At 44.4% G+C, this 13,789-nt stretch overlaps 1 protein-coding gene across 1 annotated transcript in view; it reads left to right on the plus strand.

Moving 5' to 3' along the window:
* LAMC2 (laminin subunit gamma 2) overlaps nt 1-13,789 on the plus strand; it is a 52,072-nt gene that overhangs the window by 8,767 nt on the left and 29,516 nt on the right. Inside the window, exon 2 of the mRNA XM_087827591.1 lies at nt 8,208-8,396. Within this exon, the coding sequence (XP_087683717.1) occupies nt 8,208-8,396 (189 nt within the window). The remainder of the gene's footprint in view (nt 1-8,207; nt 8,397-13,789) is intronic.

Consider the following 13,789-nt stretch of genomic DNA (forward strand, 5'->3'; position numbering starts at 1 on the left):
GCTAAATTTGAGCATAAAAGAGTTGTCAGTTTACATGAGCCAGTTTTTTTACTCCAAAAAAGGGAATGATATTTAATAATATAATGTTTAATTTTTAGTGTAACTTCTTTGAACAAACAAAACAGAAAAGATTGGTTAAGATTGCTAGTCCCAAATCACCTCTCCCCACAAGGATACTTTTCCTTTACAAAGCAAGAATTTAAAGTAGCAGAGGAAGTAAAGTTATAAAATGAAGTATAAGTGAAATGATGGGGGAGACAGAAAGATGTCTCACTGGGGAGTGTTATGGGAAATCAGGCTGGAGAAAGTATATAGGATTAGAATACAGATATCTTTGTAGGCCATGCTAAGGAATTCTGGTCTTTGTCCTAAAAGAAAAGAGAAGGCATCACAGAGTTTTCAGCAGAAAGGTGGTGGTAAAATTTGTATTTTGAAAAAGTTTTGTGACTACTGAGTGGAGGGAGGCCAGAGAAGTTGCAGGGAATTCTGTTAGGAAGCTATGGCAGACAAGGGATAATTGGGGTTTGGTCTAGAGTGGCCATAGGGTGGATGGACTTGAGCTACTTGGTGAGTCGTATCAATAAAATGTGGTGTTGAATAGAATATGGGTAGGTGAGAAAGATAGAGGACCTATAAGGATAGCTTCCAGCTTTCTGACTTGATGGGATGACAGCCATGAGTTTGCTTTTAAACATGTTTTGTGATAGCCAGTTGGAAATGTAAAGCGGTTGGCTGAGCATGGGGGTCTAAAGTTGAGTATGAAGTTTGGGCCAGGGAAGGATCTTGACATGTCAACACCCGTCATGGTTATTGAAGGCCTTGGCTTGGGTGAGAGAGTTCTAGAGTGAGGAGTCATGGAGGTTCAGCACTGAGCCTTAAGGAACATCAGCATTTAGAGTTGGGATAAGGAGAGGAGCCTGCAAAGACTTGGGTGGGAGTCAGGGGCAAGGTCAGAAGCCAAGAAGAAACCCAACGGAATGGCATCATGATATTTAAGGGAAGAGTTTCAAAAAAGGAGAGAAAAAGATTCAGTGTCCCAGGAAGGGAATGAGGGGCACATAATGCTAGAAAGGAAACACAGGGCATACACCTTCCTTCTAAATAAGGAAGAGAATTGAGTGTCATCTTTAAATAGTTTATACGTGGACTCACCCACAGGGGATTATAAGTAACTTACTTTATAAACTTACTTCTGTTTAACTAGATCACTATTAGTGTGCACTAAGCAGCTGAAATGGAAGTGCGAGCAGCAAAGCTCTACGTAATAGTAGCCAGCACACACTGTCAAGTTCAAACATGACACTCAGATTCCTAGCTCATGAGCTAGTCCCACACACCAGCCAAGTACATTACCTGTCAAGGCTGCCAGATCACTGCAAACTGATCTCATGGTCTCAAGCCTGCCTCCTGGCCTTGCCCTTCCTCCGTGCAGTCCTAGGCTTGCTGCCCTTTGAGGTGGCAGGAAGAAGGTCTTTGCAGCTCCAGGCTCACAGACCACAGATGGGCAGGCAGCTCTGGCACAGAAATAGTTCATTTGGTGTATGCAGCAACCTGAAAGAGAGCCTCAGACACTCTTTCTAACTCAAAGTACCAGGATCCTCTTACAATCCTTTCTGTTCCCGTTTCACTGTGGATTTTTTTTTTTTTTTGGTTGAAACATTAGATTTTTTACACTGAGTGCCATATATGTGATCTGTGTATTGTGTTGAGAAAATTTCACATTAGGTTCCTGGGCTCTTGGGAGATTTCTGTATGTTCGAGTTCTCATTTGGTATATTTTAGAGTCAGACTTCCTTCCTTTCTTTCTTCTTTCCTCCTTCTATTCATTTTTCCATCTACCCTTCCATCCTTCCATCCATCCATCCATCCATCCATCCATCCATCCATCCATCCATCCATCCATATATACATACCTACATATATTCATCCACGTGTCCATCCCTCCGTCCAACAATCACTGTCCCAAGCCCTGAGTTAGGTACTGTGGGGATGCGCATGTGTGAAACTGTTAGAGCGCAAGTATGTCACAGACACAAATCGTGATGGCGTGGGGGGGGGGGGAGTGATAAATGACCGGAGAGAGGAGGAGAGGAAGTCCTGTGGCCATTCAGAGGAGGGAGAAGCTGTTGAAGGGCTATCAGCTGGGACCCTACATGATCTGACTTATGCTCTTAAAAAGACCACTCTGGTTTCTGTGTGGGTTTAAGGAGAGTGGAAGCAGGTAGTGCCCCAGGCAAAGGAAATAGCAAACATCAGGGCCTGGGGTAAGGAGGAGCCTGGTGCATCCCAGCTTCCCGTGAGGGTGTGTGTGGTGGGGCCCAGGGAACAGGAGTAGCTCAAGTTGCAGAGGTCAGCAGAGCCAAATCCGCAGGGTTTGGGGAAAAGTTCGAATTTTTAAGTTTGTTGTTACTGTTAGAGCTCTAAAGCCACGGTGATTCCCTAAATTGCATTGCAGATCACCTGGGTGACTAGCAGAGCGTGTTTTTTAAGTTTAGAACAATAGAAAGAGGATCTGCCTAACACAAACGATCCCACGGATGCCAAATTGTTAAAATTTCTCGTAATTGTTGGCAGCGTTTCCTACGGGAAATTTAAAATGAGGCCTGGGTGAGCTGCCCCGAGTCCAACCCGAGGAAGCATTTGCGGTTTCCTTCCATTCTCCTAAGGATGCAGCTTGGAAGCAGCCTTTGCCCCCGTGCTTCCTGCCCCGACCTGTTGGAGCTGCGTGTCTGAGCCGGGGTGGCAGCGGGCAGGCAGCCCCGGGGCCCCGCACACCTTGCTCCCCGCGGGCGGAGGGTTGCCGGCTCCCTGGATCTGCGTCTGGGGGGTGCGGGGGGTGCTGGGGGGGATCCGCCTGTGTCTGGCTGCCGGGCGGGCTTCGCTAAGGAGCACCCTGAGGATCAGCAGGGTCCGCTATGCTAGTTATTATCATAATAAATACCTAAGTGCCCAAGAGGGAGCAGAGAGCGCAGTCAGACATAATTGCCACCCACGCTTTACAAGCCTGGAAAAAATACATGAAAACCGGAGTGAAATGACTCGGTTTGCGATGTGTTTATGGGGGGCTTGGGGTGAACTTGACTGTCATTCCTTTAGCTGTGGAAAGCACCCGGGCTGACAGAGACAAGGATTTCGGGGCATTGGAGTGACAGGACAGAGAGAGGCAGGACGAACCCTTGAAGAGGGGGCCCCAGTTTGAAAAGAGCACAGTGCAAATGAACCGACAAGTAAGAGAAACGGATGGGACCTGGCGCCTGTGACAGTCAGTGAGAGAGGCAGACCCTGCAAGGCCTCGGGTCTGCTCAGGGCCTGAGTCTGAGTTGTGCCTGTGTTTTCTGGTACAGTGACATCTTCAAGCCAGGCCCAGATCCATGGTGACATGAGGGAAACGTGGATACTGTGATAAGTGTTTGACATATATTATATTAAGTAAACACATGGAATATCGTATTTGATCAAATAAAACCTTGGCAACTCCCTTCTTTGAAACCTTGCTTCTTTATGAAGCTCTAGTGCCCAAGCGCCCCATGCAGCCTCGCTGATGGATGTGAGGTGATGTTTATTAAATGTGTGAAATACGGGTACAGCTCCTCAGCTAAGGACAGAAGAAGGAAGGGGAAGGAGTAAGAATAAATACAACAAAATCCATCCATGGGGTGCTTTGGAAAGGATTTATCAGGAGGCCAAAGAAAAGCTGCAACAACATGACAGGCAGGTAATTTATAATTAAGAAAACAGGGTGCCCAGTAGATAAATGGACAAAGATCACGAAAAGACCAGTATCAAAATAAAAATAAAATAGGAAACCAGCACAAGGTACTTTTCAGCCCTTCCCCCCTTACACGCCTTACCCACCCCCTAATTTTTATTTCCTCTCACTGCTTTCTGTAGCTCTCCTTAACAAATATCACTATCTCAGCATTCTTTCTATATTTCTTATTTATTTTCTTTCCCTCCAACTCACATGAAGACTCCACATGGGCTGGAACATCTGTTGGTTTTGTATGCCCTTTTATCCCCAGTGCCTAAACCAGGGCCTGACATGTAGCAGGATGAATGAATTTGTTGAATGAGTGGATGAATGAATGGACTGTTGATAAAAGGGAAATGTCCAAGACCTTTATCTTTATATTCCCATCACTTATTTTTGCGTCAGCACTCCCTGATGGAAACTGGAGAACATAGTCACAAAATTTGCTGCTGGCCCAGAATTTGGAAGAATAGCAAGTAGATTACAAAATGAAAATGAGAAAATTCTAGGCATAAAATTGAACAAAACTAAACATAAAGAAAAGAAAGTATAATAAAAAAAACCTTTGAGAATGTCCTCTCGTTTGAAATGTATTCTAGCCTTGAATTTAGGTCTATTAATCTAAATAAATCACTGTATTATAAGTTGTCCACAAAGGCTATTTTCTAGACTGGGCTTCTGTGGAGAAAAGCATCCCCTCCAGGAACAGGGAAGAGAGTGTCTGCTAAATATCGGTACTTGTATTTTTAAGACGTGTGCAGACATGTGGGAACACGTGGGCCCTTTGAATGGTAGAAGCACATCTAGGAATTTCCTGAAGTTTCAGAGAACATTCATTCATTTGTTCATTAAAAGGCAGTAAGTATCTAACTAGACACTGAGCGGTGTACCAGGGCTTCCCTCTTCCTTTTTCTAAAGCATGAGAGTGCTTTCTGCCTGTTTAAAGAGCAGAGCCAAGTGAAAATATTTGTTCAGTTTCATTTCAAAAATAATTCTAAAAAGTATTTTTGCCAATATTTAAAAATCAGTACATTTCATACACAAAGCCAGATTTCTGTCGTCTTTGAAAACGTAAGTGGAAATGCTGACTACAGGAGACATTGTTGCTGTGGGCAAGATTGGCAGCTTCTCCCGTTAGCCCTTTGGGCAGAATCCCTTCTGCTTCCCGTTGCCATATTCCTAGCCTGGCAGTGCCCTTTGGCAACAAGTGTGCCCATGGTAGTGGCTGGGCAGAAATTGGTCACAGAGTAAGAAAGACCAGGCACAAACTATGAGGCCCATTTTGTTAAGCCCAGTTGCAGGAATAACCTGGAATTTGAAACATAAAGATTTTTTTCTCAGTAGTAAGATTGAGTAACAATTGGTTTTAGGGAAGTTAGTCTAAATGTGGGAGATGATTTGAGAGAGACCATGTTTCAAATGCATCAGTGACAAAAAGGTCATTCCATGCAAAAGGGCAAACTCCCTCTCCGCATTGTCTGGGTGTGAGTGTCCAGAAGACTCAATATTGAGGTGAGTGCAGTGAGCTAAGTGTTGAGCTCGGAGCAGTTTGGTAACTTCAGAGCCCTGAAGGCAAAGCTGGAGAGAGTGTCTTCATGGAATTGTCACATAATGCCAACCCCAGGAGGCCAATACACTGCCCAGACATGAGGCCCATAGGTCCTCTCTCTCCAGCCAGCATAACCCTGGGCTTTAACAGAAACCCATGTGAAAGAGAGGAGAGTAGATTGACAGTAAGTTTGTAACCTGCTGGGCAAGTTCCAGAGTGGAGATGCTGGCTGAAGACCTCCTCGGCTGGAACTGTAATGCACCTCCAAGAAGGAAGTAGATTTAAAGGAAGAGCATAGCTCCTTCAGAGCAGAGTTTGGACAGAAAAAGAGGGAGGTAGACAGAAAAATAGACAAGGTTGTCTATTTTTAAAAATATTGCTCTAAATAAATATATCATGAGCTGTCTTTATGAAGGTAACTCTTACTAGCAAAAAGTTTGTTCTGAATAAGAAAGGCGCACTGAAAGTTTGTAATTATTTTGAGATTGCTCCCCAAAGGCATGCAGGGCAAAATGGGCATTGGCTGTCTGATCCAGCTGAGTAGCCACACAAGGATCGTTGCCTGGTGAATTTAGCTCTTGTACGTGCCTAACGATGTACTCGGTAGAAATTTCACAGCACATGACAGCTGTGTGGCACATCTGTTCAAGATCCAAAAAATCAGTTACACAAACATTCATTGGGAAAGATTCGCCTTGGCAAATCTGTGAAAAGCCCTGAGAGCTTGAATTGAGTGCAAACTTAACAGGCTGTCAATCTAATGAAATGTTAGGCTGCATCCATTGAATTGTAATACCTACCTAGTCTTGTTGGAAGCTGAGCTGTTCAAACCACACTGAAGTACTATATAATAAACCCTGGTCATTTTAAGAAACATAGTGAAAATTAGAGTTTGTTCCTGGAAGAGTAGTCAGGAAGAATCTAGAAATCAGGTCATGGGAAATGGTTGGAGGCCTTGGAGGTACCAAGTCTCCAGCTTAACCTGAAGGAGAGAAGACAAAGGAGGGAGATGCTATAGCTACTATCTTCAGATAGTCAGAGGCTTAGCTGATGTAGTGCCTTATAGAACAATGTCTGAAATAAATGTCTGATGAATAAATAGGTAAGGGAGAGCAGAGGGTGTGTGTGTGTGTGTGTGTGTGTGTGTGTGTGTGTGTGTGTGTTGCTTTCCAGGGAAGAACAAGAACACATGGTAAAAATTACGGGAGGGAGGAAGATTTAAAACTCCATAAAAAATAATTTATAACAACCAGTACTACGAAGGAGGAACAGGAGATCATGCTAGATTAGGAAGGATTCGAGAAGGGGCTGAATTTGTAAAAAGAAGGCCTACGTTCATCAGTGAACCAGATTCTTGAGAAGTAGGGGTCAAGTAGGAAGATAATGGCTTTGTGGTTGGACAGATCTGGGAGAAAATTTATCTTGGCCCATTTAGCTGTGTGATTTTGAGCAAGGAACCTACTCCCCCTGCTCATTTGTTTCTTCTTCTGTGAAATGGGGATAATAAAAGTCATGTCAAAATGTTGTTGCGAGCCAGTGCACTTCAAGTCCTGGAAATAGAGTAGCCTCTGGATAGATGTTAGTTGACTTGCCCTGGATTAGACGGCATCCAGAGGAGCACAAGGGAGCTCCAGGAGCTGTTGAAAGGAAGTCAGTTAGGAAGCTCATCAGATTTACTTAGTCACTTTTGTGTCTTCAGAGCCTCACTTGGCTTGCAAAGGGCAGCTGCTCAAGACATCTTGGCAGATTTGCTGCCGTTATTATCAGTGCTCGGGGTAAGTCATGGCCCTAGGCACCTCTAAAAACAGGCTCTCGTTGGGATTGCATGGCCAATAGACACAGTGTGCCTGACGAATAGAAAGTGACTTTTGCCATCAGGCAGGTTTAAATCCCAGCTCCCCACTGCGTCAAGTGACTTAACCTTTCAGAGCTGCACCTTCCTCATCTGAGGCAGGGCCTGTCCCATGTGAGTGAGGGACAAAATAGCATAGGCAAAGGACTGGATAGTGTCTTCTCAGTGGGACCCTCTCACTGATCCAGGGAGGCAGAAAATGCATACACATTTATAAGAGAAGAGCCAGAATTCAGAGACTTCAAGTAATTTGCCCAAGAAACTAGCAGAACTGGTATTTGATCCAATTCTTCTAACCTCAAGGCCCATCATCTCTCTCTTCTACATGGTGACTGAAACATTTTTTGAGTGTCTGCTGTGAGCCAGGTACTATGCTAAGTATTTCCACGTTACCTCAATGGCTGTTTGGGTCCCACATGGAGATGTCACTCCATAAGTCTCCTTGGAATATCCACAGGGTAAACTTTCCTAGACACTTGGGAAGGTTATTTTTATGGTACTGTGGCTCTTTGATACCTGGTTTTGGAAAAGGCACGCAAGGCACAGTGAATGGGGCAGGAAATACCTGTCCAGATGGTCCTCAGCCTGGACCATCATTGGAGGAACAGATGTGTGTCTGGAACAGATGATGCCACCAGCTGTTAGACAGTGGTGTCACGGTGCACACTGGCAGTCCTCAGGTCTCCAGCCCATAGACATTTTCTCTGGGGTTGCATGGGGTTTTAAAAATTAATTTCTTGCAAATATTTAGTTCAGGAATTTTCACATAGAAACACATAATATAAGACTTTTGAGGAATTGGACAGTCAGGCACCCCTGGACTCATGTTCTCCCAGGCAACACCCCACCAGCACTGTGTAACTGCCCATCCTTTAGACGGAGCGAGAACTCCCATTGTCCTCTCCCCGCCCCTTTCGCTGCTTCCCCTTCCTCCATCGAGTAGTTGGAACCAGTCTGTAGGCCCCGCGAGTAACTTATATTAATAATAACACAACACCTCGGAGAATTGTGTCTGTGCTTTTTGCTAACGGTGTCTCTCTTTTCCTGACCCCCAGTCTGTGACTGCAATGGGAAGTCCCAGCAATGCGTCTTTGACCGGGAACTCCACAGGCAGACAGGGCATGGATTCCGCTGCCTCAACTGCAATGACAACACCGGGGGCATTCACTGCGAGCGGTGCAAGGAAGGATTCTACCGACAGAGGGAAAGAGACCGCTGTTTACCCTGCAATTGTAACTCCAAAGGTAGCTGGGCAAAGGGCAATGAAAGAGGGAGACGGGGGAGGGAGGGAGGAGGGGAGAAGCAGACAGGCCAAGAGAGAGGTGATCAACTTCTAGAACAATCAGGAATCTAACCAGATACTGGTCTTTCTTATCAATTTCGATCTGTAAAGAAGCGTGTTTTTCTGAGGTCCGGATTGTAGGCAACAGCTGGTGTCTTTAAGGCACATTGGTGTGAATTCTAGGGCCAAGAGGCACACGATTAGTTGTCCTGGCCAATGACAGTCTTTGACCCAGGGATGAAGGAAATTCTCCCTCTTCCAGTGACAGTTCCTCATATCTGCAACCATTTCTTTGCCCAGCCGCTCAAAAGTGAAGGGGTTAGAAAGATCTGTTTCTGGTGCTATGCTAGGTGCTAGGGATGTAAAGTGGTGCTAATAGAAAAGACAGACAAATAGTCTTTCGCAGGGTTGTTCACAAGAAAAAGTAGAATTAACAAATAGGAAGCACCTAACAGGGTGGATGAGTCATAGGAAAGCCCTTTTTTTGTTGTTTTTTGTTTTATTTTTTTAAACTTATCAGCCGATGCTATATCCGCAGAACTATAGGTTTGTGCACATAGATGCACACAATGTACTGAATTCATCTCTGGCAAACAGTAAAGACAGGCTAGTAAAAATAAAGAGGGAGAGACAGGTAGTTCTGCTCAATAAGTTGAGTTTTTTCTTTTTCAGTGACCTTATTGTGTATATCTTGGCAGTGTCTGTTTCACCTCTTTGCTAGAAACTGTCCAGTAGGATAATATGATAAATATGAATCCACTTAAAGGGTAAGGCGAGTGCGTGGCAGTGGCTCAGTGTAGCTGCATGGCACCAATTCATAGCAGCAGCTGAACGCACCTGAAAATAGCAGATTTTGGTCCAGCCATGAGTCGCTGATGGAGTGTGTTGGGGAGCCTTATAGAAAACTGGGTAACCCACATGCCAGCAACCACTTCCCAGTCACCAGAGTTGCTGTTATGATGTGGTTTGAGTCAGATTTGCTCAGCTTGGTGGTAGAGAATCAGCATCCAGGATCTTTTGGATGCTAAGCAATTTCCCTGTGAATCAAAGAATTCATGAAGAAAAACTAAAAAACCCCTGATTCCATTTTAATGGGCATTTAACCTCTCCCAAGAGCCCACATCCCCTTAGGCTATGCAGCTTCATTGTGAGTCACTGAGGTTGGGTCATCTCAGCAAAAGGATGGGTGAGAATGAAACTAGAAATGTCATTGGCTCAGCTGGAAAGCTTGGCCTGAGGACAAGGTTATTAGTCTCAAAGTAGACCTGGAGCGGCTGCCAGAAAAGAGAGATGGTAAAGAAGGACTTGTAGCCCATTGCCCATTCAGCAGCAATGAACGTGGCTCTTTCTTTTCTTTCGAGAAAAGCCATCCCAGACTCAGGGTGACCAGCCTGGGGGTAGAAAGTGGAGCCCAGAGGTGATTTACCTCTTGTATGAGAGCTAACATGCATTACTCACGTACTCTGCCAGGCACTTTTCTAGGTGCTTTCATCCAGTAATTAATTTAATCTCCACAAATAACCTTATGAAGAGGGTGGTATTATTATTTCCATCTTACAAATGAGGGAGCAGAGACTTAGAGAGGGAGGTGATGAAACTTGTCGAAGGTTGTAGAGCTTGTTGTCCCACCCCCAGGAGTGCTGACATCAAAGATCACAGAGTATAGTGGTGAGTTTTGGAGCCAGAAAGCATGAGTTCAAATCTCGACTCTGCCACCACTGCTGTGTTACTCTGCTCCTTAAGCTCTCAGTGCCCCAGTGTCCTAATCTGTCAAAGGGTGATCATAATATTTACATCACAGGATCCTGTGAGGATAGAATGCTGTTTGTCAAGCACATGGTAGACAATTCAGTAAAGTGATGTCATTGTTTTTCTTCTTAGGACAGAGATCAGGGTCCTAATCCCCTGGAACACTGGCTTTTTAAAAAATGATATGCCAGCTCAGAAAGAAGCCTTAATAAAACTATTTATTAACATTTTATTATTAATATCCTGAAACTGGCAATGAATTTTTCAAAAATTTTTTAACAGTGTGGGAAACTGAGACCTAGAAGAGTTAATGCATGGCTTAAAATCTCCCAGCAAGTGATTATAAGAGCTAACATTGTAATCAGGGTGCTCTGATCAAGAACTAATCCTTTTATTCCACCCCTCTGTGAGAGAAAAATATCCGAATGGTGTCCTTTTATCCCCAACAGCAGATAATTAGATGTCCAGAAAAAAACATTGTGGATATTATTTCCTAAGATCTGCTTAGGAAACGCTTCATATTTTTCCAGAGCTCTTTCTCACACTCTGTCTTCTTTATGTATGTATTACCACGCTCCACCCAGCATTATAGACATGAAGAGGCTGAGTCTCCAGGGCCCAAGCTGCCCGGGCTGAGGGGCATGTTGGGGGCAGAGACTGTCCCCCCCATGTGTCATCTCCACCTACACTGATCACTAAACCAGTGGCACAAGATTAATTCCCAGTGTGATTTCTCAGTCTCCTAATCAAACAACGGATATTTTTCACTTTCAAATAATAACTTCACAAGGGACCTTGTATATCCAACTTCAAATGCAGGAGACTACGTCTTCCCAAATAATGCCATCATCCCATGTATGGCAATGGAGCCAACAGCAGGAATAATCCCTTGGGTGGTCGCAGATTTGGACTTCACATCAATTTCACATAAGCACAGCAACTGGGCTTATTTTTATGTGATGACTTTGTGGGCTCAGCAACAAGGCTGAGTTATCTTCAGTTCCTGTAACCACATGTATGAGCCCTGATATCCTTTTGTGAAAACTTTGAAATTCACTGTGTCCGCATGTGTATTTATTCCTCCCATGACACCTAAATTCTTGAGATCTGTGTGGACATCAGTGATACTGGACCTGTTCTCTTAATTTTATCTTTTTGTTTTGTTTTGTTTTTCATATCTGTGACCCTGTCAGTGGGTTTACTCAGACTCTAACATTTGAATTACCATTTAAAACATGTCTTAAATAATAATTATTTAATTATTATTAAGTAGAATTATACCATAATAGTCATGCTATTTTAAAATGAAAGTGCATATTTATACCTGCAGGGTTCTCTAGAGGAAGTATACCCTTCATTTAAATTTTACATATTAATACTTTTAGAATGCCGTCTTGAAACCTCGAAGGCATGTAGACTGTAAGTCCCTAAGCCCTGAAAGTGCTTATTGGGACAGACTTGAAACGGGAAGCTTTTCTCATCTGTTCTTGAAACCCAGTTGTTCACAGCCCCTAAGAGCAGCTCATGATGTAGGAATTAGGACAGGTGTTTTTATATCAATGAGACACTTTGAAAACCCAGTGCTCTCATTTTGGATGTTTGGGAACATCAACTAAAGTAGTCATGTTCACAGTAAGAGCCTGTGTACTTGGCAAGGCTAGAAGGAGGCCTAGAGCTAATGTATAAACTACATCTTTGTGAGCACCTACTATGCATGGGATGCTGAATTAGGTACTGTTTATATTTCAGCTCAAAGTCTTATGATAGCTCTACGAGGTATAGATTGTTATCCCCTCTTCAAAGAAGTGATGAATGAGCAGTTTGCCCAAGGACACAAGCAAATCAGTGGCAGAGCTGGTATTTGAAGTGAGATCTGTAGGACTTCAAAGCCTGGGCTCTTTTCATGGCCCCTCGAGCTTCTAGACCTATGTTCTCCAGATAATGTCCTAAGGAACACTGTGTTCCTCCAGATAATAATAGGTGTTGCCTGTAAGAATGTCAAGTAATGTTTGGAAACAGTTGCATTAAAAAGTTAAGCTTTATGCCTACTGAACATACTATTATGTTATAAATCTCCGAAGGATTTAGTGTGTACCATTTCCCAAGCTCTTTTGAATACAGAGTGCCTATTTTCATGAGATGACTGTTAATAACCCTCAGAAGGGTATTTTATAGAGTACCATTTGGGGCCATTTGGGCCAAACCCAAAAGCAAAGTACAGTCTTCATCATCTTCTAAAAATAATTCATTTCTGAAAAATGGTAGAGGGAGTTCTCTTAAGTCAAAAGCATAATATCCATTAATTTGAATGGGAAAAAAGATGTTCCCGAGCCCCAGATCGATGCCCATTTGTGTTAAAAACAACTAAATTATATTAAAGAGATAGTTCTGTTGACTGTTACTTCTCAGGGTATAATTAAAAACTTCCCCCCCTTCTTAGCTCTGTTTGCTGTTTGTAGAGCAGTGAGCGTGGCTGTCTCTAAACGCCAAACCCAGCCAGCAGCCTGTCTCCATTCTCGCCTTGGTCAATGCGCTGCCCCCCCACCTCCCCTTTAGCTCCGGGGGGCTCTCCTCCCTCGCCTTGGCTGCCCCTCGCCTCCTTCCCTCTGTGAGCGCCGTTTCCCTGGATCGATGGGGTCCATTTCTGCGCCAGGCACTTCCCCGCCCTCCCTCTGCTCCCAGAGTGGGCTCCTGCTGCCTCAGTCAGGCCGCCAACTTCACCTCCAGCCTCTTTGGCGAGGTCCGGACTCACACAGTGCCCCCCGACGTGCCCCGAGAAACTCAAGTTCACCGTGTGCCAACCAAACTCAGTGTCTTCTCTTGATGATTCATCCCCAGATCCTGCTCCTCTCCCTTCTCTTTGGTAAACACATCACACTCCATCTCCTTGTGCCCTCCGAGACCTTGGTGTCACCCGTGTGATGCCTGCCCCCCTCCCCCCTCTCCCGTTTCCCAAAAGCCACCGGAGTCCGTTGGCTCTCCGTCCACAGTGGCTCTCCCAGGGTTTCCTCCCCCGTCCTCCCGCAGACTCCTCTATTCCAGGCCGTCATGTCACGGAGGAGTCCTTTCGTGGGAGCCTGCTGGTCTTCCTCTCCCCGAGGCATCCTGCAGATTGCTCTGGGGTTGTCTTTCCAAACCGCAGGTCTGATAGTTCCCGAACCTCTGATAGCTCCCTATTACCCACAGATGGATCTCTGATCCTTCTGTCGCGTTTAATTCACTAGTAGCTAACATGAGCTAATACGTGTAACGTGCCTAACTCCATGTCTCGTGGGTGCTCAAAAGAATGCTCTTTAGACTATTATCACTGAGCCCCCCCCCCCCAAACATTTCAAGGTTGACATGGAGTCTTTCACAGACTCTAGCTGTGAGTGTGGCTAATTGATTTCATGATCCACATGGGCACAGAACCAATACCTTTCTTGATTTGAATTGTATCTACTAGTGAATTAAAAGTTCCCAGAAGGATAACAAATTTTTTTGTGTCTCCTTTTTTTCTAAAGGAGCAACTGGTTAGTGTTCTGTTGGCTGGATAGAGAATGGATAGCCTAATTATCACAGTGCAGATATATGGATTATTTCATAATTCTGCCAGCCGCAGAAAAA

The sequence above is a fragment of the Miniopterus natalensis genome, chromosome 19, assembly GCF_054644295.1.
Source record: "Miniopterus natalensis isolate mMinNat1 chromosome 19, mMinNat1.hap1, whole genome shotgun sequence".
Taxonomy (NCBI): Eukaryota; Metazoa; Chordata; class Mammalia; order Chiroptera; family Miniopteridae; genus Miniopterus; species Miniopterus natalensis.